General features: G+C 38.8%; 2 protein-coding genes across 4 annotated transcripts in view; both read left to right on the forward strand.

Annotated features, from left to right (window-relative positions):
* Positions 1-11588, forward strand: part of pals1a (protein associated with LIN7 1, MAGUK family member a) — a 38376-nt gene extending 26788 nt beyond the window's left edge. The window contains exons 8-17 of the mRNA XM_042500911.1: positions 2342-2503; positions 4356-4433; positions 4615-4798; positions 5425-5496; positions 5851-5922; positions 6577-6744; positions 6838-6927; positions 7700-7812; positions 7936-8046; positions 8163-11588. Coding sequence (XP_042356845.1) covers positions 2342-2503; positions 4356-4433; positions 4615-4798; positions 5425-5496; positions 5851-5922; positions 6577-6744; positions 6838-6927; positions 7700-7812; positions 7936-8046; positions 8163-8339 — 1227 coding nt within the window. The 3' untranslated portion in view covers positions 8340-11588. The remainder of the gene's footprint in view (positions 1-2341; positions 2504-4355; positions 4434-4614; positions 4799-5424; positions 5497-5850; positions 5923-6576; positions 6745-6837; positions 6928-7699; positions 7813-7935; positions 8047-8162) is intronic.
* A 3133-nt stretch (positions 11589-14721) lies between these two features.
* Positions 14722-25985, forward strand: part of ccdc88c (coiled-coil domain containing 88C) — a 64813-nt gene continuing 53549 nt past the window's right edge. For all 3 annotated transcript variants that reach the window (XR_006106506.1, XM_042500373.1, XM_042500374.1), the window contains exons 1-3: positions 14722-15342; positions 19565-19677; positions 22342-22450. Coding sequence is in view for 2 of the 3 variants with exons in the window: in XM_042500373.1 (XP_042356307.1) it covers positions 15283-15342; positions 19565-19677; positions 22342-22450 (282 nt within the window). In the remaining variant the exon portion in view is untranslated. The remainder of the gene's footprint in view (positions 15343-19564; positions 19678-22341; positions 22451-25985) is intronic.

The raw sequence follows: 25985 nt of genomic DNA on the forward strand, positions 1-25985 counted from the left end.
ACACTCTGGGGGTGAATCAAGGACAGTATATAAACGTGGACGAAGCAGCTCCACTCCACTCCTCCCACTGTACAAAAATGAAGCCAAAATATCCAGGATACAGCTGCTGCAATCTTGCACCGGTGACATAATTTGAGGCAAGAGTCAGCACAACAGAGATCGGGAAGTGAAGCCATAGTATGGGGTTCCTGCCTATACAGTGGCGCAAACCAGTAGCAAAAAATGCCAGTTAGTAGTACCAATTGACACTCACACAGTTGTCAGTCTTGATGTCACACCCTCTTTCTATGGCATCAATTAGTGAAACTCACAGAATTGGAAAAGAATCAATGTGCAGTGGTAGCTTAGGGTGTCCCTTGTGTGTGTCCCCTTTTTATCATTTTGTGTCCCCTTTCTAAATTTGGACATTTTTGCAGGCCCGTGAATGCAGTTCCAGCAGAACTAATCATGAGGTGTTTGAGGAGTGAGACTCACGGTGCAGATAATTAATCCTATTAGAGCTGTTAGAGCAATGTAGGAGAGGAGCAGCTGCTGCAGAGGTGGTGAATGCAAACTTTAAGACGCTGTGCAATTGGCATTTAAGTTTCACTTTCACTGCACCTGGTGTTTAGCTGCTCCAACGGTACACAAAGAAAGCTCTGCACTCCAAGAGTATGTTGCAATGTATAACTGAACAGTATATATATATTCCAACAGGGCTCCTAATGAACCGTCCAGCTTCAATAATAAACTAATAAATCAGTTCATGGAGGCAGATGAATCATGACAGGCGGCTACAAATAAATGAATGTGTGGGAAATCCTGTATTGATTAACTAATTCAAACACTTGAACAAACATCAGGGTGATGAGAACTACCTTAAAAAACAAAAAACATCTTTGGGAAAACTTAATTTGACGTCCACTTTGAGTTTTCAGTTTGGCCAATGTTCCATTTACTAACATGGAGTGGGCAGGGTTTGTGACCTATACTGCAGTCAGCCACCGGGGGGCGATAGAGATGTTTTGACTTCACTTTTTGGGCACTGCCTTTCCGTACACTTTATTCTACAGTCTTTGATGTGAATGTGTGAATGATAATATATCATATTAACGCATATATGGCAGCCCTGTGATTTCAGGGTGTTTAGTGAGAGTTGGAAGCAGCTTCAGAACTGAAGAATTGGCAGAGATTATGGATAGATTAATACAAGTAAACGTTTTCAGAATAGTCATGTATTTTATTTGTGTGTAATGAAATTGGTTCGGTTATCCTCAGTGGATAACATTGCACATAATATAACATAATGGCACATTTCTTTTCTGCAGCTGTCGGCGAAAGCTAGCTCTATAATGCTTCGATCTGTGATGTTTTGTTTCCCATCACATACATTTCTTCATTGTCTCTCTGCTTTCCTTCTCTCCCTTCTTGTTTGCCACCTAGCTGAAATTATGGTAATATATTTTTAAAAATCAGCAGGCAAGTTTGGCAAAAATGTCATGAAAAGTCATGGAAAAGTTTTGAAATTTGATCATGAAAATGTGTGGGAACCCTGTTGTAGTAAACTCAGGTAGAGAAGAAACAGTCACATGTTTGGGGCAGGGACCCCGGGTGCAGATGAAGAAAGAATAATAATGTGGGCATCATCTGGCATCAGTTAACATGATATGGGACAGACTGAAGCTAAATGTAAATAGTGTTGAAAAATAGTTGATGCGTCAAAGGAAACTCAAGCTTTGTGTCATCACTTGAAACATGATCACAAGAGTATATGGCCAAGAAAAAGTAATGCCAGAAAAACTCTCACCTCATTCACATGTCACATGCAGAAGCCTGTTACACAGTCAGTGCTAACATCACTCCATACACTCAGACATGGATGAGATAATAGAAGCCATAAAAGTGTCATTCAAACCTAATTTTAAAAACATATAGAGTAATTTGTCAGTACTAAACTGTGATATGGATTACAGGGGTCATATTGCTTCCAGCCCTATCTGCAAATATGGCTCTCTTAAGGCTTTTAAGCTTTAGCACTTAAGACTTATGGGATAGATACATCACTAGTAGTTGAACCGAAAATAACACATTATTTGCCCTCTTTTGAATATTATGCTTTTTTCCCCCTTTTTTAAAAATCTCTCTGTAAGGTATTTAAGCTCTCTTTTAGGATAAGTGCTTTATAATTAATGTGTCTGTACATAATTTAATTAGTAGAATCTCTGATTTAATTCAGTAAAGTACCATTTTTTTTGTCTTTCCTGGGGCCAATATTCTGTAAATGATATGCTGCACATAACACAGGCCTGCAGTCATGTTTATCTATTATAACGCTGCTTGTGTGTGTGTGTGTGTTGTATAGGGGGCGACTGTCCGTAATGAAATGGATAGTGTGGTGATCAGTCGTATTGTTCGAGGTGGAGCAGCTGAACGGAGTGGACTTCTGTCGGAAGGAGATGAGATACTGGAGATCAACGGCATCGAGATCAGAGGCAAAGATGTCAACCAAGTCTTCGATATTCTTGTAAGTAAATCCTCATTTACACAGTTCTTTAATTTCATGAGAAATACCATCACTGAGGGTTGTAACGCTACACAGGAGTTACGGTTCAGTGCGAGTTTGGTACAGCAGAAAAAATTATGCAATTGATTAAATTAATTTAATTAATTAATTAATTAATTAATTATTATTAATACTACTATTATTATTATTATTATTATTATTATTATTATTACATTAACTAAATTGACATATCTTTATGTTTTCATTTATTTTGAATACTTGTGTGTTCCTTTCCTTTTCCTTTTTTTCCTTTTCCTTCCTTTTCCTTTTTTGTTTTTGAGCTTCTGTGAACTCAGCGTAGGTGAAACTCTAAGAGTTTTTTTTTTTTTTTTTTCCTTCAGCAGCAGTTTGTGGAGTTTAAGAAGTAAGCAGGATAACTGATCAGCCATTCAGATCGTATCAGAATAGTGGATAAGGGAAGCAGTTCCTGCAGAGGTCATGAATGCAATCTTTTACACCCAATGAATGGTTAAGTTTCACTTTCACTGCGCCTGCTGCTCTGCTGCTCCGCCTGTGCCCAGAGTGTGCCCTCTGAATAACCAAACTGTATATATTTATACATATATATCTACATATATATATATATATATATATAAATATATATTCGAACAGTGCTCCTTATGAACTGTTCAGCTCCAAAAATAGAAAATCAATACATGGCAGTGAGTAGATTAATGTGTGGGAAACCCTATATTTATCTGTTTCATGTAAAAGGGACCATGTGCAGTTTAAAACAGAAATGTTACCATTTGATTAACCGGACCAGGTTATAGCTTAGAGCTAATTCACATCTGCAGTCTCTCAGCAGGTCAGAACAAACACACAGCACCATGACATGATAATATCAAGTTTACAAGAGGAAGAGAAGAAGAAAACACACATACAAGATAAATAATACACACAATAGCATATGGTATAAAGCAATACAAAAAAGAGGACAGACAATGCAATATAAAACTACAAAAACAGCACATCACTTAGAAAACACAGAATAAAAAGCTACACACAATAGGGCATTACAAGTGAATGCTTGTCAAATTAAAAACCAGTTCAAGGTCAGTGAAAAGAGCTGCAACTCCTCATATTTGTAGCTTTTACAGAAAAAAGCTGATCTGTCCCTTACAGAGGCTAATTTAGAAGATCTAAAAGAACTTACTGAGAGAGAAAACACAAAGTCAAATAGTGGAGGAGGGGCCAAACCATTCATAATTTTATAAAACAGGCATAAATTTGAAAATAATCTAAAATTCTCAAGGCACAGTAAATTCTATTTCTCCAGAATCCTACACTGATGATAGTGCAGGGGCTTTTCTCCAAAGTTTTTAAGGTTTGTTTGTACAAGTCCTCAAGAGGTCTCAAGGCTGACTGGGCAGCCTGCCCCTACCATGTAATACAGTACAACATATGCTCGAGGATCAAAGCATGCATAAACATCTTAGCAGGATCCGGAGAGACAGTTTCTAATGTGTCTGAAGTTTACCAAGTTATACTTGTAGTTTTCACCATTTTCTTTATATGTCGCCTAAAGCTGAAATTTTGATCCAGAATCACATCAAGATATTCTTTTGCCTTTTGCCTTTAATATAAATGTTGACATGAGGAGGTTGTTACTGACGTTTAGACTTAGACATGACCGATCGAGCCATTGTGTAATTTTTTAATAATGCACTGTTAGCTCGGTTGCTGCTAACTGTGGTGTTTTTTGCATGTGTGTACATAATAATCACTCAGAGATCAGTGGACCAAGACAAGCTGATGAATAACAAGTGCTGTTCTCTGTCTCTCTCTCTTTTTGTTTCTGTGTGTGTGTCAGGCGGACATGCACGGCCTCCTGACCTTTGTGCTGATTCCCAGCACTCAGAGCAAACCTCCTCCTGTCAAAGAGACTGTGGTGAGTGCTGAGTCCTCAACATCTGAGGACTCGAGGTCGAGCAGATATTCCATCATAGAATGGATCAAAAAGTGTTGACAGAAATGAGGTTTGAAATTGTCTTGTTTGAAATGTAAAGTCGGTCCAACCTCGTCTCATGTGTCTGTCTCTCTCTCCATCTCACTTGTGTCTCTTCCCTCAGATCCACGTGAAGGCACATTTCGACTATGACCCATCAGACGACCCCTACGTGCCTTGCAGAGAGCTGGGCTTGTCTTTCCAAAAAGGAGATATTCTCCACATCATCAGTCAGTCAGACCCCAACTGGTGGCAGGCTTACAGGGACGGAGACGAGGACAACCAGCCACTCGCTGGACTGGTACCAGGTACTTCTGTGTGTCCATTCAGCCATTTATTTCTTTGTGTTGGGAGTTTCTGTTGGAACTTTTGAAGACTGCTCATATGGAGGACTGAAACTGACAAAATCAAAAATAAATAAATGAGTAAATGCCAATATTTATTTAATTTCCCATTAAATTTTCCATTTTATTTAGCAGTTTGCATTTAGTTTGCTTTTTTATATTTCTTTATACATAAATAAATGGATAAATTTTTACACAAATAAATATATATATTTAACAATGAATAAACATGTAAAATGGAAAATAAAATTGGAAATTAAATAAAAAGGGGAATTTGTATGCAAAGTGGAAAGTAATACAGAAATAAATAAGCAAATAAAAATGAAAATGTATAATTTAATACATAAAATAGAAAATTAAATGGGGAATTAAATAAATATTGGCATTTTGGCATTTTAATTTTTTTGTTGACAAATTTCTTTCTTTATTTTTTGATTTTGTTGGTTTCACTCTTCCATATGCTCAGTGAAACTCTTGTGGGTAAAATGCACAAGGTGGTTGGTAATCTGTGGCACTCCTCTGCAGAAACTTGTGTTCCTCTCTTTACTGATGGCTGTTTTTTTCTCTTTTATTCTCTTGTTTTTCTACAGGGAAGAGTTTCCAGCAGCAGAGAGAAGCCATGAAACAAACCATAGAAGAAGACAAGGAGCCAGAGAAGTCTGGTCAGTCGCTCTACTCTCTTTAACCTGCTGACTGAAAATAACCAGTTTATGGTTATGGTTTGATTACGGCATACTTAATAAACAGTAGTTTATTAGTAGTAATTTAATTTAGGGCATGTTTTTGTCCAATTTTCTACCTACCTAACTTACATGGTGTCACGTTGGCCACCCCCAAAATGTGTTTTTTTGCACCTCCAACACACACTTACAAATTCCAAGCAAAAGATTGGTTAGCTTTCTCGTGCTGAAGAGAAGTATTAATTGAGTAAATATATATATATATATCCCCATACAATAAGTGTAATGCAATAAGCCTTGTCGCTCCGAAGTGTTTAAAGTTGTCTATGTTTGCAGGAAAGCTTTGGTGTGCAAAGAAGAACAAGAGGAAGAGAAAGAAGCTGCTGTACAACTCTCACAGGAATGATGGTACCACTTCCTGTCTATCTCTGACTCTGACCAAAAATGAATCACATGTAATTGGGGCACAACTTTAATGTGCATATAAACAGCAACAACTCGTAGTCACACATCTGCATGACAGTGTTGTCTCTGGAGAAGAAAAATGACTGATGAAGGCATGAATGGATATCACATGTACTATTCAGATGGACATATTTCTCCAGACAGTATTCTAGATTTTATTCCAGTATCATTATTAAATAGTTGCTACATGATCAAATGCACTTTGAGTATATGAAGTTTCAACATTAAATGTCTTGTTTTTGACATAAGTTCAATTGAATACAGGTCAAAAGCAGATTTGCAAATCATTGAATTGTGTTTTTATTGACGTTTTTACACATGATCTCAACTTTTTGGGGAATCGAGGGTTGTAGATACAGATCATTACAGTTCAAATATGGTGCTGTTTTTTAGAAACAAACAGGATTACCTATTCATTACTGATTTACTGGCTTACATCTTGATTGATTTGTGTTAGACATGTTATATTAGTCATGATTTCCTCTCTTTGTTTATCTTCCCTGTTTGTTTCCCTCTTTGTTTGCATCTGTCTTTTTACATTTTTTTTTTCTTTGGATGTTATAACTTTTTCATGTACTTCTTTTTCCATTTGTCCAGATATGGATAATGAGGAGATTCTCACCTATGAGGAGATGGCTCTGTACCATCAGCCGGCCAATAGGAAGCGACCGATTGCACTGATTGGTCCAACCAGCTGCGGGCAGGCAGAGCTCAGACAGAGACTGCTCAACAGTCAGCCAGAGCGCTTCGCTGGAGCTGTACCCCGTAAGACACACACGAAAACACACGCACTCACTGTACATATGCTTTTATGTGTTTGTGTATATACTAACCTCTGTGTGTGTGTGTGTGTTGTAGACACCACGCGGAGCCGTCGAGATGGCGAGCTGAGTGGTCGAGATTACCATTTTGTGTCTCGTCAGACCTTTGAGGCTGAACTGGCAGCAGGTAAGCTTTCATGTTAGTGGGTACTCTGATTGTGGAAATGAAATTTGGTATGACCGTCTTCAGTCAGTGTCACACTGCTTGTTTTTTGTCACTGACATAGCGGAGCAAATTTAATCATTAATAGTCAATTAATATAAAAACGCAACAATAAATGATTTGTCCTAAACACTTCAGTTGGTACAAAGATGAAGAAGAGTGATGGCACTCAGCTTCAGCTGTCAGAGACAAAAGGTTTATATCAAATAACAATATGTCACCTCAAATTCATTGATGGGATGCCACCCAGTGTGGGGAACACTTAAAAATGTATCAGATTGGTCTCATTATTTCAGGCTGCTACGGATAAGGTTCTAGACCTAGAAACTCTATATTTATTCACAAAAATCATGGAATATTTAAATTTGTACAAAAAGCACAGGAGCTGCAGACTTTCGTCGCACTGCGTAAATATGCAATGCTCCTGTTGCAAAGCATAAAAAAAACAACTGCTAGACTCAGAAAATACAAAAACGCTTAGGAGGGCATGGCCTCTTCGACATGTAGCAACAGTATCAGAGGCCTGTTATTAAAGTGAGTGATAAAAACATTCAAGGGTTTAAAGGTTCAAAGGTTCAACTATAATTTTCAGACTGGAACGAGAAAATGAAATGTTACAACAGTGCAAGTAATTACGAGCACACCCAATGCTGTTAAGCTACATAACTGTCAACATCATTGCCTGATGTGAAGAAACGACAGCATGTCAACACTTCACTGTGTTTTTTTTTTCCAGGAAAGCTGATCGAGTCTGGCGAGTTTGAGAAGAACCTGTATGGGACGAGTACTGACTCAGTGAGACAGGTCATCAACACTGGAAAAATCTGTGTGCTCTGTCTGCACACACAGGTTGGTACATACACACGCACACGCGCACACACACACAAGTGCTGACTGAGCAGAACATAGCTTAAAAAGTTGGGTTGAATGCTTATGCATTGTGTGTGTGTGTGTGTGTGTGTCTGTCTACAGGCTCTGAAGGTGCTGAGGAGTTCCGACTTGAAGCCTTACATCATCTTCATAGCTCCGCCCTCCCAGGAAAGACTCCGAGCCCTATTGGCTAAAGACAACAAGAATCCCAAGGTTCCTGTCCTGCTGTCTCCACTGCCTGTTCACACTTAGTCCAAGATAAATATCACTGCTGTTTACATCTCTATGTTTGCCTCACTAACGTGTGTGTGTGTGTGTGTGTTGGACAGCCCGAGGAGCTGCGGGACATCATAGAGAAGGCGCGGGAGATGGAGCAGAGCTGCGGTCACCTGTTTGACGCCGTCATTGTCAACACGGACCAGGACAAAGCCTACAATGAGCTGCTACGACTCATCAACAAACTGGACACTGAACCTCAGTGGGTGCCCTGCTCCTGGCTGCGCTGAACACACACACACACACACACACACACACACACACACACACACACACACAAGTCAGTGACAATGGAGTACACATTTTTAAACTCAACCAACTGGAAGCTGAATGCTGTGACAGAGGATTGGGGCTGCTGTTAGAGAGAAAACCAATCTGAGATTTACAAAGGTGCAAGGTTATGAGAAAATGATGATTTATGTAAAAACATCACAATATTAACCCTTTGAACTTTATCAAATTGGCTCGATTTTTTTCAAAAACATGTCGCGAAAGTAACGAGCAGCGTAACAAGAAATGGCCCCAGACTCGATAAGAAATTACTAGAAAATTACCTGAAAATAAGTGAAAAATAAAAAACAAAATAGTCACAAAAATGAGCTCAAGTAAGTGCTAAAAAACAAATTTATGTAATAGAATTTTACATATAAAGAGAGTAAATATATAGTTTTCTGGACTTTTTTTTCTTGTTTTGTAATAATATCTATAATACCCCCCAGCTTATTTTCAGATCATTTCCTTGTCACCTTTTACCATTTCTTCGCAATTTGCAAGACATATCTTGCCCTGTTGCTCGTTATGTTTTTCCCATGCTTTTAAAAAAAAAAATTCTAGAGATTATTTTTTGGGGCTTTACCTTTATGAGACAGGACAGATTTAGCATCAAAGGGGGAGCTGATAATGTCACATCAACAAGAAACGGGTTGACTGTTAGGGAGCATTAGCCATGTGATTCCAGCATTTACCCCTGTCACTGTGTGTTACCCCACAGCAGCAGTCTAATCATAAATAAAAGAGAGAGAGAGGCTGACCGAATCAATACGCTGCATACATCTCTACAATTAATGAGATTTTACCAGTTTTATATAGTCAAATCTACAGTAAAGTTGCAAATTTGACAAAATTGCAAGGTCGCTCAGGATTCACATGGATTGGCTTAATTTGTGTTATTATTAATATTGTTAGTTATTGAGGAGAAATCCTAATATTATTAGATTACTTTGTTATATTACAAGAAAAAGTAAGACCAGAGTGAGAATAAGTGCCATTAAATAAGTCACAATATTACCAAAGTTGTAATTTTACTCGAAAAATTCCTAAAAAATGTGTGAATAAAGTTGTGCTTTCACAAGAAGATCTTTTGGGGGACATTTTCCCTTTATTCATAGGACAATTGAAGATGAGACAGGAAAGGTGGGGTGGTGGGGGGGTGACATGCAGCAAAGGGCTGCAGTCTGGATGTGAACCCGGGCCGTTGCAGAAGCCTCAGGAATATGAGGCGAACACTCTACCTGGTGAGCTAGAGACCACCCTGAAAAATTAGTTTTTAGAGCAAAATCTTTGGATAAAATTGCGTAGGTTAGAACATATACATGTTTGAATATGTGACAGTTGTTATTATTTAATACTGCACACTTACTGTTTGAATCAGCTGTTGATGCTGACACGGCTCAAAAACGTGAAAAGCACTCCTGCTGCTCTCCTCCTGCTCTCTCTGCTCTCTCTGCTCAGTTGACACAAACTAACACAGCACAACAGGATCTCCGCTCACCCATCATATTACAACTGTATAACATGACTTTTTTCTTGTACTCTTGAAAAAACATCTCTCCTTATAAAACCATGACTTTATATTATTCCACAAAAAAACCCCCAAAAAACTTTACTGTTGAAATTTTATGGCTTTTCTTTGAATTCCAACTTTATTCTCATAACATTAAGGTTTTTTCTCAAAATCTCAGATTTGAGTTTTCCTTGACATCGACCGTCATACTCCTTTGTACTGGAGTGAGTAGATACTCAGTCTTCTAGAATGTTTCCACCTGTTGGCACTGCTAATGACAAACATGCCATGTTAAGTCTTTGTATGTTGTGTGTCCTTGAAGGAAGAAAACCCTTAACTAAGTGATCTTACATCGTGCCTAATGTTTGGATTTAGGAGTGACATTTATACGGCACTGATCTCTGTCTTATTATCACAGTTTTTAGTGAGACCAAAATATGGACCTTGAAATTCTTATTTTTTTGTGTCTTTTTTTGTCTTTTTATTTTTTCATTTTAGCGGTTTTTCCTCATACATGTGGCCCTCATTTGTGATGTATCATTTGCCTTTATCCTGTGATCATTTCAACTATTCAGATGACAAATATTTAAATTTTGACAGACACAGTTTTTTTTTTTTTTGCAGTGCCGAGAATCCATGTAAACAATTGATTTTGTATTCAACTTTTAATTTTTTCTTTTTTTCTTTTTTTTTCTTTTTTTAAAGAAAATGACTCAGGCTTGGTGTAGATTGAGGCCCCTGGTGAGGAGTAAATGTGAAAATCTCACACACACACACACACACTGAGCCACGACTATTATTGCTTTGAAGAACCCACACACACACACACACACGTCTGTACGAACACACCAAACAGTGCATTAGATGTGGATGTTTCTTTGTATCCGAAGTCTACTCATTTATGGCCTAAAGCTGCAGCCTTCGTAAAAACTGACTGACTGACTGACTAACTTTCTGACTGGTTTTTGGCTGGCTTCTGACTGGTTACTGGCCGGTTACTGACTGGTTTCTGACTGGCTCTCCTGCTAAATTGAACACTATGGCAATAAACACTAATGTAAAGGACGCAGCACTTGATACTTCCTGTTTATTTTCTGACTGACAGACTGTCTCGTCAGCTGACTCTTTTGTCCCGTCTGATCACATTTGAGTAGAAATGACCTCTGAACCCTGTGGGGTGAGCGGGTAAAGAAAACGTGAAAGTTGTAGTTTTTAGTTGTGTTCCTGATCGGCACGTGATGCTGAATTTATTATATATTTAGTGTGTGTGGTTGCGTGAGTGTGTGACTGTGTGAGTGTGTGTGTGTGTGTGTGTGTGTGTGTGTGTGTGTGTGTTTGTGTGTGGGTGGGTGAGCGCCGGTCATTAAAGACAGTGAAGTATTATTATTATTATGACCTGAAGTAGACCTGACAAAAAAAATCACTGTTATCACTGGGTAGAGCATTTATATATTTGTAATATTGAAAATAGATTTATTAAGTCCAGAATGCACCAATAGGATCGCAGGTTTCACCTTTCGCCTCAGCTGCCATTGGTCCAGGAGGAAGTGTGGGTGGGGCTAAGTGGAATTAACTGTATTGAATGTAAAGTTAATTGATACCACTTCCTATATATCATCACTTCTTCCTGAGTAAATCTGCTTTTTGTATGAATATTCACAATGAATAAATAAATAAATAGATGATTGATAGAAAAGGACCGACTTTGTGTTTTTTTGATTTAAAGGAACAATTTCCCGCCAGATGTACATTTGCATGCCAATTACCCACTCTGAGTTACATTGAATGCGTGAAGAAAACTCTCTTTTTCTCACATGCCTCCACAGTTAATAAAGAATCCAAAAATAAAGAAAATTTTTGATGAACTGAAGTAAATGGGCTTCATGTTTAACAACAGAAAAACGTCAATAAACTCACACGACTTGTAAAGTATCATCTAAGTCTCATCCACTCATATGCCCAGTGCTTCCCAGACACATGAATTGTTGCTAAAACTTCACTCTGTAAGTCTTCTTCTTGGCATTTTGGGGAAATACTAACTATACAACTGGATAAATGAGACTTAGATTATACTGCACGAGTTGTGTGAGAGTTTGTAAGCTAGTGGTTTGATACTTCTCTTGTTTAATATTTTTACATTTATAAGAAAATTATTATGCATTTTAACATGTATATGAATCCAATATTTAATTTTTTATTCTTTTCCCACCTGTGGCCTGTGCAACTCATGGTATCCATGTGCTGTGTAATTATTTAATTTAATTAAATTTTGTGTTTTAATTTTAGGCACTCTTGCACTTTGAACTGCATTATATGTGTGAAAGGTGCTCTACAAATAAAGATTATTATTATAGTTTGCTGTAACTTCACTTGGACACCTATGACTCCAATTCATGAAGATTTTTTTTCAGTTTATGGATCTTTCTTTGTGAGGGCTTTTATGAAAAATACAGTTTTATTCACAAATTCAATGTAACACGGGGCGAGTAAATAATCTACAACTGATCATTTTGGGGGTGAAGTATTCCTTTAATATTGTTTTTACTACCTTTCAAATTCTTGTTAAGTCCATGTAAAGTCATAGAAATATTAAAGTTTACATATAAATAAAAACTTTTACTCCTGTTCGACTACATTAAGAGATAATGTTTGTTTCAGCCACCCTTTCCAGTGTGAAATAAATAACAGCTTTAAAAAACTACATTTCCCAGCAGTTGCCACACAGCTGATCACCCATGTACTGCATACTGACAGGTGGCTCTCTGGAAGGACACGTGGTAACATAGAAGAGCCACGAGGCGTCGCTGTTGTACAGATTATAGCTGCTGTGTGTGATCTTCGAAGTGGATCAATATCCGCTGCTCTGCTGCAGTCAACTCTCCCACCTCTGCAGCTCAGCAAAGAACAAAAAAAGCTTTGTTTCCGGAAATACTTTAACACTTTCACTTATTTTGTGACTTCAGTGTAGGCTGCATGTTTGGTCTGGACATGCATTTGGTGAACTTGCCTCTCTCTTGTCTGATCATGCCACATGAAAAGCACACTGTGATTAGACAATAGTTTTCCACAGAAATGACGGATTTCTACAAGTCTGATCCACCACGTGTAATGCTTCACTCCACTCCATTTCCCCCCAAAAATCCTCTGGGCCAGAGAATCGTGGTTCCCAAATGATTTCCTTTGCAACCAGGAGCCCTCATGAAAAGTTCAACACTTTGTAAAAGCTGCAACTGTCACACAGAAATCAGCTGTAGCCAGTTTGTGCTATATGGCTCGTGTGTCCTTTGGAGGAGACCTGATCTCTGCTTTCCTTTTCAACCTGTTTGATGAGTCAGAGATCATTAGGCAGAGCAAGAGGCTTCCCCCAAATTCCCCCAAAAGCCCGTGTCTGGGGCGGGGGGGCGGGGTCCGCAGCAAAGGGCCACAGGCTGGAATCACGAAGATGACCTAAAAAACAAGTGATTACATAATAATAATAATTTCTTCAAAAATATTTTAATTAGGTAGTTTTAATTCGTTTATATATATTATATTCTATCAGGAAATTGCCCCTAGATTTTAAAAAATAACGCACACACGCACACACACACACACACACATATATATTCCAGATAGATAGATAGATAAATCCATATCTTAAATTTAACATCCATTATTCAGTTTTCCCTAAAATACATGGGGAAGGGAACCCTTACCATGGACAGGGTGACCGTTTGGCTCCTATAACAGGCAAATCAGTCAATTATTAGAAACAAACATGCACGCATGCATGCACACACAATGGTCGGTTGGCTAGGGATATTTTATTGTTTGGTGATTGATCTCTTTATTTCTCAAACTCATGTGGTCAAACATTTTGGAGGCAACTTTAGTGCTGCATTTAAAAAAAACACCTCACAGCAGCATATAAACTTTTCATTTTGCAGTCATACCTTTGGCTGATTAAAAATGAATTGAAAATTGTCTAATGTAAATGTGAGCTATATTAACCTCCACATAGCTTGACGTTTTTCACAGTCCAGTGTTGATATTTAACAACAAAAAAAGAATAACTGAAATTCATGCTGCATTCCATTTAGATGTCCCAGTTCTAGGGGCCTGCTGTGGGCGCATTGACTTACTGTGACATTTGAATGGAACTGAGCCATAGTTATGTTCATAGTTACACCTGTTATATTACTGCCATGACAAACCAAAATATCTGTGTCAAAAGTATATTTTGCATGACACTGCACTGTCAAGAATTGCTAATTAAATATGCTGAATGTTTAGCTGATGTTAGCCCATTGGCTAGGAAAGTAACTGCATATCTGGTAAGGTACATGTTACTGTGTGTCTGTTTTGTTAAACAAAAAATGAATATATGCAGCAAAACTAGCTATCATGGAAATATCCCAGCCCCACATTCTCATCATCTGTAAGAAACTCTGTTTTATGAGGAATATGCAAACTAAAAAAGAAATTTCATCATATAAGACCATTTAATATAACATACCATCATTACACTCACTCACTACATTACCTAACGGACAAAAATCCACTTATTTAAAGGTACCGAAAAAGTTAATTTTCCATTTTGACTCTATTTAGAGCACTTTAGGAGTTTATTCTAGTGCACTAACTCAACTGAGGAAGATCACTATCTTGTTTAATCTCCGATCTTTGGCAAGTTGACGGTGACGTCAGCCTCAAATAAAACGCTACCAAATTGCTGCACTTTAATTGGCTGGTTTACCGAAAAGGGCGGGGACTACGCTTTTCACAGTAGCTGATTGGTCGGCGCTGCTGTCAGTCAGTCCTCCTGCCTCTCCAGTTCAACAGTCAGGTTGATGGAGAGAATAATGAGAGGAGAGGTGCAGAGACGTGCTGCTGATGTAGCAAACAACGGAAACTATTTGTTTTGACGCTCTGTGTTTAACTCTACCGCGTACTTGACGTTTCTCCACTTTGTTTACTTTTCTTTTGTTAATTCACGGCGGTTCCGGCGCTTTACGGTCAGAGTCGTGTATCCCTGGCAACGCGAACAACTGTCCTGCGAAGTTTGGATCAAGTGTTTCAGCTTCAGCCGGAAAAACAAACTGGATATTTACCCGCTCAACTAACGGAACTACTCTGCAGCTGCACGCGAGCGTTTGTGGAGCTATTTTACACAGTTTTTGTGAATTTTAACGCTTTTTAATTGAAAGCCGCTGTTTGGGGAAACGGGACAGCGCGAGACAATAGTGGTGTGGGAGAGAGCTCGTGCAGGGAGGGGGGATCGATGCCTCGCGGGGGCTTTGTTCTGTGCTGTGTGGTGACCTCGCGCGGTCCTGCTGCGGATATCGACTGATTGACCGGTGGATTTATGATCGGTTGGTGATTGATAAAGGGACTCGGGAGCCGCAGGAGCCATGGACGTGACTCTGTCCGAGTTACTGGCCACTTTCATGGAGTCCCCGCTGGTGGTGTGGGTGAGTGGGAGCAGCACGCGCGCACTCGGCGGTGCAGTGATGCACACGAGTTGCTGACCTCTGTCTCTGTTTGACTTTCTCTCTGTTTTCTCTCTTCTGTTTCACTTTGGATACATTTGTTTACGAGAACGACCTGACTAACTAGTTATAAGCAAATAGTCTTCACCTGTAATGTACATTTCTGCAGTAGTTTGAACTTTTAACCGAATTATTGACACTGTTCACACTGTTACACTGCACAGACAGGGAGATTTTCAGTATAAAAGCCTCAGATTAAGTGAATCATTGAGATATATTGGCTGGTGTCTCTGGGACTTTCCATGTTTAGATCTCATAATAACTGTCAGACAGAGAAAAGTTAATTTTCAGTTTCCACTGCTTCACTGGTTCCAGCTGCAGCTCCTTAGTTATTTCTGTACCACTTTCTGTTCTTTTGCTATTAAATTGCTAATGTGTGCAAGAAGAAATTCAACCCAAATATTCTTACTATGTGTGTGGTTTTAGCTGTCTTGCTTGTCCAATGGGTGAATGAGTTTCAAAAATGTTGACTATCTTCATCATACAGAGCTGCAGCTGATTTCACTAAGCTGACAAAGCTTTAAGCAGTGACTGAGCAAATAAATGGTTAAAATGGATGGAAACTAAATCCAGAGTAAAGAATCATCTGTTTGCCCAACTGCACACATCAGAAATGTATACACCTAATTTTAAGCATTTTAAACTTGTGCAAATTAGCTTAACATCATAATAGGAAGATGGCAATGAGCAACTTAAGAAAACCCCAAAATTAGCAAAAAAAAAAAAAGGACAACTGATACAAATGGAATGATTGTTGTAATTTTATTTATTTAAATTCAATTTTTTTAATCTATTCTGTATACAGAACATCTACTGTCTGTCTTGAAGGTGGGATCCCTCCTCATTTGCTCTTCCTAAGATTTCCATGATTTTTTCCAGATTTTTGGGGGGAGTTTTTCTTATCCGCTATGACGGTCCAAGGACAGAAGGATGTCATATGCTGTAAAATTTTATGAGCCATATTATGATTTGTGATATTGAGCTTTATTAATACAATTGACTGGACTTGACTACAAGAGAATTACCTGAATATTATAAAACAAAACGATAAAGTGAAAGATAAAGACAAAAACTACAACAACAACCTCCCGCAGCCCCCAACCAAACAAGGGATTGAGCTGAAAAAAAGTGCTGAAAGAAAAATAATAATTTTTAAAAATATTGTGAAATATATAATTATGATAATTATAAATGCATTTCTTTTTTACATTTTCCATAGCTTTAAAAAAAAAAAATCCAAATCTACTAATTTCTTTCGATTTGCAAAGCATCTCTCGCCAAGTTTCTCATTGCTTTTGTTCCCATGTTGTCAAAAAACAGCAAATCAGTCTGCGTGGGATTCAAAGGTTTAAATACTTGTGAAGGTATTTGAACGCAGCACAAGAAAAGTGATGTCTGTTCATCATTAATGAAAAGTTCTTCACAACATTAAAAGAGAACAAAAAATAGAAGAATGTCAAATTAAATATAGTCATTCCATAGTAGCCTTTGTTATCAGTGTGTTCACAGTGAGCCTGGGACCCATTTTAATCTTCCTGCAGGCCAATATTTGGGCTTCCATCCCAGACTGTGACAACCCACAGAGCAGTCAACAGGTTATTACTCTGCTCTACTTCCTGTTTGGCTGTGACCCCATCCTGTTGACCTGAGCGGTCAACCAACAGTGTCTTCCCATCTTTTTTAGGACACAAATACAAGCAACACAGCCACGCTGCAGAGAGCTGACACATGGACAGGGACTATTTTTTATTTACTCATTTTCTTATTTCTTTAGTTTCACATCCACATTTAAAGAAATGAGTTTTGTCACCAGAGGGTTACCAATGTGAACTCTGAAAGCAGATTTTAGGGTATGTCTTGGGGAGAAAATGAAAGAGTTGCGCTGGTCTTTAGCACGGCCCATAATCCCCAAGTGCTCCAGTGGACTTGCTCGGTGGCCAGCAGCAGATCAGACTGTGGTCGTACTGGGCAGCTTCCAGCTGTGTCAGTGTGTGTGCGTGAGCAGGGCGTTCCTCGAAAGAGAGCAAAACCCCCCTCTGCATAAATAAAGGTTAAAAAAATATTATGTGCTGTATATAGCATTTTAATTCTAGAATAGCTCTAAAAGAAAGGCTTATATTTTGAAACAGTCCTGACAAGCACATATGTATATTGAGAGGGTTACTGGTGAACATAGCTGTTCCTGCTGGCCACACTGACCACACAGAGATCGCCTCCAAACACTATGTCAGTGTAAGTGATGGGAGACTAAATCCACAACCATCGGTCTGTGCAAAGATGCAGTCTGATGTTCAGCTGAAACTCATGTGAAGCTTCAGCTGCAGTCTGTTTTCTACCTAATAAGCAAGGATATGGACATGAACCACGTAGGACTGCACCTAACTTTTAATTTTTTTATTGATTAATCTATTGATTATTTTTTAAATTGATCTAACTATTATTTTTTTATTACTCTATTAACATAACAATGAATTTACCAAAAATCCCATTTTAAAACTTGTCATACACTGCAGGGCATTATTCCCCAACAAAAAAATGTCCCAGTCTTAACTGGTTATCTGTGTTTTACAGTCTGATATAGTCAATCTGATTTAAAGTCTCTCCAAAATAAAATTAATGCAAGAGCTTGTTCCATTCAAGTAAAAGGAATGTAGTGCAATCTACATTTAGCAGTCCAACAGCAAAATAGATAAAACAATGTAAAAGTCAAGTCACTTTTAGCAGGAGTAACAAAACAGTTACTCTTTGTTACAGTAACAAAGCTCAAATCTAGCAGTCCAACCAAACATCTCATAGTAAAATTAGTGCAATTTGAATAACATTATAACCCCATTTCAAAATAAAATGCATTGTTTCAGCAACTGATGGCATTATGTCCACAGAGACACAGTCAGATAGCTTTTGTTTTGAAAAGGAAGCGAGGAAGTTGAGGTAAAACAAACATCTTTGTATTTCCTCATCTCTGTGACAGAGAGACTTTAAACGGTACAGAGTCAACAAACGCGAGCGTCACACATATAAAAAAGGGGCGAGCCACCGTTTCTCTAGATGTGCTGCAGCTGACACGCAGCTCAGACGTGCCTGACAAGCGTTGCTAGGGAGAGCAGTGTGCACGCTCTTACTTAATACACGAACGCCGAAACAAAAAACAACACACCCAGTGCTGCTCACGCTCTCATGTAATCGATAATGTTGATTACGTCGATGCCTCTGCCCCAGCCCTAGAATCACGTGACTTGGACTCGTATTAGACTTGAGTCACAAATTTGATGACTTTGGACTCGACATGACAAAATCAAAAAAGACTTGAAGTTCAATTTCATCCTAAATAACAATGACTTGTGACTTCACTTGACTCCTTTTGACTTGAAAATACCTGATACCTCCTCACAAGCACAAAGATTAAAAAGTATGTTATTTTTTAAAGTTCACCACATTTATCAATCACAAATTGATAAATGTCTCTTATTTCTTGAATCGACTAATGTCAATACTGTTCGATGCCTCCAAGTCGATGCTTAATTCCGTGAAACCATGAAGAACTAACATTACGTTACAGAGTACCAATTGGAAAAAATGATATCAAAGATAATTTGTTTCTGTACAAAAGCCACACAGTGGTCAGCAAAAAACAAGTTGCTGTATGCAAAACGTTCGGCTAGAAAAATACAGAGATTGAACAACTTAACACAAACGTTTTTTAAGTACAGTTTTCAGAAGCATTCATGATTTTTGTAAAATGAATATATTGTTACTTTGTAGTTAACATGGCATCACATTTCGTGAAAAACGCATGATGACCTGGACTTGTGTTGTGACTTGGGTCTTGCCTGTTTTGACTGGGGACTTTATCCTAAAGACTTGAGACTTACTTTTGACTTGTAAAACAATAGTTGGGTTTCCATGTAAATTTAGCACAAATTTTAACCAAAATGTTCAGAAAATCAGCAAAACAAAAAGTGACTCAATGTTTTTCGCAACTTACCTGTGCACTGATGGTGCTATAGCAATTATTCGCTAAATCTTTTATCATCTCACATAGTCAGATTTATTTAATATTTTTTCAAATTTTTGGCATTTCTACTCATATTTCATTATTCGTATCTCTCGGTGAGATGTGGTTGACGTCTCTTTCTGTCTCTAGGTGCGGACGTTGGGTCCTTTGGGCTCGTGTAACGACGTGGGCTCAGAGGAGCGGGTCAACATGTTCATGGAGCTGGTGGACGGCGTCTTCCTGCACAAGATCATGACACACATGTAGGTGACATCCCCCAGAGAGAGAGAGTTTTATTTGCATGAGTCAGTGAAGAAGGTCTTTGGTGTGTATTTTTGTGTGTCTGGGCAGGGTGCATGAACGGTGAGTGAGTTAATCTAGTGTTTCCTGTGTGTGTCTCTGTAAGTGTGTTTTGGGCGACCACATCCTGACTCGCTGGTTTCAGGTTGTTAAACCTCACAGCCAGATGTGCTGTTGAAGTCTGCATCAAGAAATGGAGTTTGACAGAGAGTTAACAGTCCCTTCAGAGCTGAGCTGCTGTCTGTTTGTACTGTGACTCAGGAATTACACAGTTGCATGTAAGATTGTGCAGCAACAACTCTCAACAGACTCACTTTATGCATATTTAGCTGCTGGATCTCCAGAGACAAGAAATCAAAGAGGTGGCGATGCACAGACAGAATCAGTCACAGCTATGAAGGTGATGCAACACAGCGATGTGTGAAAGACTTTTTAAAGACTGATTCTGCCTATTCTACGTATGTTGTAGCAATATCCAGGTTTTGTAACTACAACTGTTTTTTGGCCCAAAACATGCTAAAATAATGTTAATTAAGGAACATGTCATCCAATGCAATCATGTGCTGATTGATTCATTTTCAATTTTAACAACAGTGGAGCTTTATGGCACTGAGGATGGAGGTATGTAAGGATTTGGATACACAGCACAGATTGCACAGAAATAATAGATGTAGCCACTGTGGTTTGTTGACTTCTGGACCCTTGCTTTTTAGATCGAGCGGAGATGCGAAATGAGTATATTTAATGAGAGTGTGGATGCTAACCCCAAGGCTAGCTGCTAGCTTGGTTCAAACACTGTATTTACAGTCTGTGGTTAAATTTGACAATGCTTATGCTAATTTTTGCTTGCAGAAAAAACAATCTTAAAACCACAGAAACTGATCATCCGTCTTCATAGTGTGTCTTTTAGTACAACCACACGATGAACGAGACTTTTTTAGGTGACCAGAAGTTCACAATTAACTTAAATTAACTGGAAAAACATACTAAAATATCAACGGCTACGACTATTCTCTGTGAATCTAGGGTTGTGTCATGGTTATGTTACCTAAGCAACGCTGGTACCCACTCAAAGTGGCCACACCCTTAATTATGCATAACTTAAAGTCTTATTAACATTTAATCTGGTTAGTTATAGTAAATGTCACCTCCTGTACAAATGGCAAGTTTATTTTTGTAGGATGGCAAAGGCATAAACAAACTGACTCCTCTTGCCAATACCGAACCAATCCAAACAACAGAGGCAACGAGTATTGCCAGTCAGGGTGAGTGTAAGACACAGTAGGGCAGGCCACGCTTTTGCCATCCTAGGAAAATAAATACGCACAGTTGTTAACGGACAAATTGCTGCTTGATACACACACACCATACTTGTAAGTAGATACATTTATTGTTGATTTTTGGTCTTTTGGATTTGTAACCATTAAAGATAAAGAATACTTTCAGGCGTATGCTGTAGTACTTTCTGTATTGGACAGAAAGTATCTGGACCACACGACACTCAAACTAGTTTACAGTGACAATAATGAAGCACACCTACTTATGTGGAATCTAAATCCCCTCCGGCCCAGACGGCCCGCTGTCCCCAATCAGACCACATGTTCATATGTTAGTTATTGTCTTCAGAAACAATGATAATCATGCTATTGTTCTCCACACACTGAATGTAGGCTGGGTTAACTGGGGGGGGGGGGGGGGCGATTAGGACTTGGTAGGGGTTTATGGGAAAGTGGGTTACAGAGGAGGAGGCTAGGATGCTGGAGCCATAAGGAACATTACAGGAGAGCCACTCGCAGACTGTTGGTGAATCAGTCAGTCAGAGAACCAGTCAGCTGTTACATCAGTCAGTCTGCTCTCTCTGACCTCTGACCTTTCACAGAATAAGTTCTGAGCTGGACAGAAAATTTGAAGTGATGTTTTAATTTAACGTGACCATCTTGAATTTACTGTGTTGATTGAAACACAAAAGATACATTTCCCGAAGTAAGGCTGAGAACAATGAATCCACGGTTGATTAATTGGTCATTAAGAATTAAACTGAACATGTGAACATTCATTTAAGAAATGTTGATTAATTAATATAAAAAGAGACTGAATAGGTTAACCTGATGACTCCCTTCATTCAAACTGAGGATTTTGTTCGTTGGTTAAAAAAAAAAATTGGTTTGGGTGATGTTATAAAATATCAGCATCATTAGAAAACCTCAAGAGAACCTGTGTGAACGTAAAGTCTGAGCAGGGGCTGGAATTTATAAAAATGCTGCATTTAGTTTGTGCATCTGTGATGGACTTGATTTATTTCGTGGCACTCAGATGGTGAGGACCCCATCTCTGTGCTAGGCCAAGCCAAATGTCTGTTTTCTTGCCTCTTTATGTTCAGAATAGTTTCCATTAGGCAAAGTGACGTCATGACCCCAGACAGCGTTACACACCCCCTGTTCACATGCAGATCAGTCTGGCACAGGCCGCTGTGTGTTACTGTGAGCGTAAATCCCTCTCCAGCACAATAGTTACCCTGCATTTGGGATGTGTGTGTTTGTCTCTGTGCGTAATAAGATCTTTGTCTTAAGCAGCAACAAGTAACGTCAATCTAAGCGCTCCTTTGGTGTGTGTGTGTGTCTCCATAGTGACCCCAGCCCAACCAATCAGCGGCTGAACAAGAATGTGAACAATGATGTGGCGCTTCGCCTTCACAACCTGACCGTTCTCACCAGACACATCAGGACCTACTACCAGGTACGCACACACACACACAACAGTGTGTTATGGCAACACTCAGGGGTCAAACTGCACTACAATAGACAAGCAGCAGTCCGCATCGTCACCCATGCAAAAAAAGTCTTAACCCTTAAGGCACGCTTTAATATTACACACACTATCAGCATCACTCAGTGTCACAAAAGACCCTTTCAAAAATATTTAAAAATATGGTACATTAATATTATTTTCTGCTTTCAGTAAATAATTTTTAATTAGCATCAGTCATAATCATAAAAATCAAATATTCATTAGTTTTCAGAATTTTAAGCCTTAAAATGCCAGATTTTTGTCATGATGCCATGATTTTAGATGGAAAGAAAAAAAATATTTTCAATATACTACATGCAAAGTAGATTTTTTTTTTTGTTTTTTTTTGGGAAGATCACGGCCTGGAGCTGGGAATTCCAATATGAAACAAAAATACACAGTCTTGCCAAACTGTATGCCATATGCATGAACACAGCAAAAATCATCAAAGAATGAAGAATGAAAGCGCGTAAAATGTTCTGGATGTTTGGAGATGTGTTGTTATTGTACCGTTAGCTGATTTTGTTTGCTGGGGGGGTGCAAGTGTGTCTTTATATGTCTTGAGCCATTATCATTGTCATGTGTGTGTCTTCTGATGTGTGACTTTCAGCTTCAGTGTTAAAAATAGGAACAGGCCCTGTGGACACAAACAACACATGCATATACATTCATAAACAGCACAAGCATGTGCGCCACTGATGCACTGTATTAATGATAGTTCACATTAGTATGGATCGACCTTAAAGTTGCTGCCCAAACATTCTTTTGTGTGTTTTTGCTTGGCAACCAATAATCTGCAGTGGTCAATACGAGCAGGAAGTAACACAGCATGGTCGAATCATTGGGAACAGAAGTAATTCTCAGTATGAGGCACCTAGTTACTCATAAAAAAGACATTATTATCAAACGCTACACTCTTAGATTTCTCTTTGATTTATAAGTTATTCCTTTTTTTTGAGTTTTCAGTTGGAATCACAGTAACTTCTTCCAAAAAGTTCGTGCGTTACACATCACTTTATCTATTTCCTAATAAGGTTGTAGCTTGCTGCTTTTCTAAAGGAGCACTATGTTCAGCTTGGATACACAACGATGCAGTGCAGTGAATTCCAATAGTGGAATTTTTCACATTATGAAGAAGAAAGTATCCTAAGGGTGTGTGTCTATATAGCATTTTTGTGTGGCAGAGAAGTACTGGCAGGGCCGGGGGAACGCTTGTTCATAGCACAGAATGATTTTTTCATGCCTCTGTGCCAGCAATAGCCGAGGTCATTGTTTTCAGATTGTCTGTATGTCTCAGTCTTGCGAATGCGATATCTCAACATTTTCTTGATTAAATGTCTTCAAATTTTGCTCAAATGTCTGCTTGGACTCAAAGATGGACTGATTAGATTTTGGTCATAGGTCAAAAGTCAAGGTCACTATGACCTTGTGTGTCTCATTCTTGTGAATGTGACCTTTTAATAACGCCTTGAGGGAATCTCCTTCGCATTTGGCTCAAATATAAGCATGGAATAAACAATGAATGAAGACTTTGTTGGTCGAAGGTCACGGTGAACTTATATCTGTTTGTTGTGAATGTGATATCTCCAGAACACCTTGATGGCCGTTTTTCAGATGTTCACTTTGAGTCGAACATGAACTGATTAGAATTTGGTTGCCAAAAGTCAGGAATTCATAAAGTTATGAATTTCACAGAGATGTCTAATAGAGTAAAATTATGAAGTGATGACATTTTATACTCAAAAGTTCAAAGGTCAACATTCTTGTGACATCATAATGTTTCTGGCCATTGCACGGTGCCACATCATTTGGCCAGATACTGAGATGGTGTCACTCATCTTGTGTTGCGTTTGGGTTTGTTTCTGCGTTAACAGTATCTTGACAGAGGGTTGACTAACAGCAAGCTTACAACACGTACAGTGAGAGAAGCGCAACACTCATCAGCAGCATTCAGTGTCGGGCCAGTCTGCTCCCCCAGATGGGTTTTACTGTCTTTGTTGTGATAGTTTCTGTCTGACATATGCAGCTCAGGAAAGACACTAGGTGAAGGACCGGCAGTGATGACACCAGCACCTTTCTGAAAAGCTAAAAAGATTTTCAGATAGAGCAGCCGCACACAAACATCAGAGTGCTCTGAATAAAGATGGAGCTGCATACTGAACCCAGAAAGGGTTAACAGATTGCATTAAAGTAGCTTACTAATTAAAAGTATTAGTTGAATCATGTCCCCCTAAGAAATGCTGTAGCCACTTATTGTGTTACATGCTACCTCACATAATCATCAAGTGTTCCTAGACACCAGGCAAATGTGTGTATAATTCATAAAAGGTTTCCACGTTGTATCAAAGTAGCGTATTACATGCGAGCAATACACTCCTATCGCTGTGTGAGGTTAGAGCTCAGAGGAAGTCTCTGTGTGTGTGTGTGTGCCAGCAGGATATGACTGCAGCTCTGCCAAATCAACTGCATCTGAGCTCCTTATCTCTGATTTATACAAAGAAACTCTGTGTGTATGCTCACACATGCACCGAGGATTTATGCCTCCGACCAACAAGCTGTGATTAGCTTTGAGAGGACGGTTACATTACATCATGGGCCTGGCATCAGCACACATGGCACAAACTCAAGACAGTACACACACACACACACGCACACACACACACGCACACACACACACACACACACACACACACACAACCAGAGTTCAACATTAACCATGGTCCACACAAAAAGTTACTCTGTGTTCAGAAAGTACCTTCTGAAGGTGGTCCCCTGTGACCATGAGGATTTGTCAGATCTGTCTTTAGAATGAGGCTGATTGTTTTGGTTACATGTATAAATTAAAGTTGAATGCATTTTTAAAAAATCCCATAATGCAAGTAGCTTTATAGTTTCACAAACATCCGGTTTCATTACGCTGTTTACCTCAATAACCTAAAAAGCAGCAAACAGTACTCATTTCTAGTTTTTGGGTTTAAATAGATGACTGTGTTAACTAGTGACTCTCAGCCAAATGCATTGTGGCTGCTCGTAATGACGGCAGCTGTTGAAAACACGAACAGAACATGCAGGTGTCCTCGTAAAAGCCATCAGTTTTTTACTTTTATCAATTTGAAATACATTTGTGTTTATTATCTACGCCAGCTATTTATGTTACTATCAGTGACAACACATTCGACCAGGAGTCGCTGCCCTGTGTTTTTACGCTAGTAGCTCTGTGTCAGCGGCACAGCAAGTCCAAAAGTCAAAATTAAGGAAAAAGAGATCTGAGATTGTTTCAAAACTGCACAACATGTTATCTAAGGAAATATTCTTCTTGCTTCTTGATCCCATGTAGCCTATCAAAAACAACATTTTCACTGCGGTCCCAGCTACTTCGCCTATATTTCCCACCATCTAGACTAAGTAGTTTTAGTTTGCAGTGAAATTTGCTGTTTGATCTTCATAGACTCAAATGTGACTTTTTGTCAGTGTTTATTATGTG

The sequence above is a fragment of the Plectropomus leopardus genome, chromosome 14 (assembly GCF_008729295.1).
Source record: "Plectropomus leopardus isolate mb chromosome 14, YSFRI_Pleo_2.0, whole genome shotgun sequence".
NCBI lineage: Eukaryota > Metazoa > Chordata > Actinopteri > Perciformes > Serranidae > Plectropomus > Plectropomus leopardus.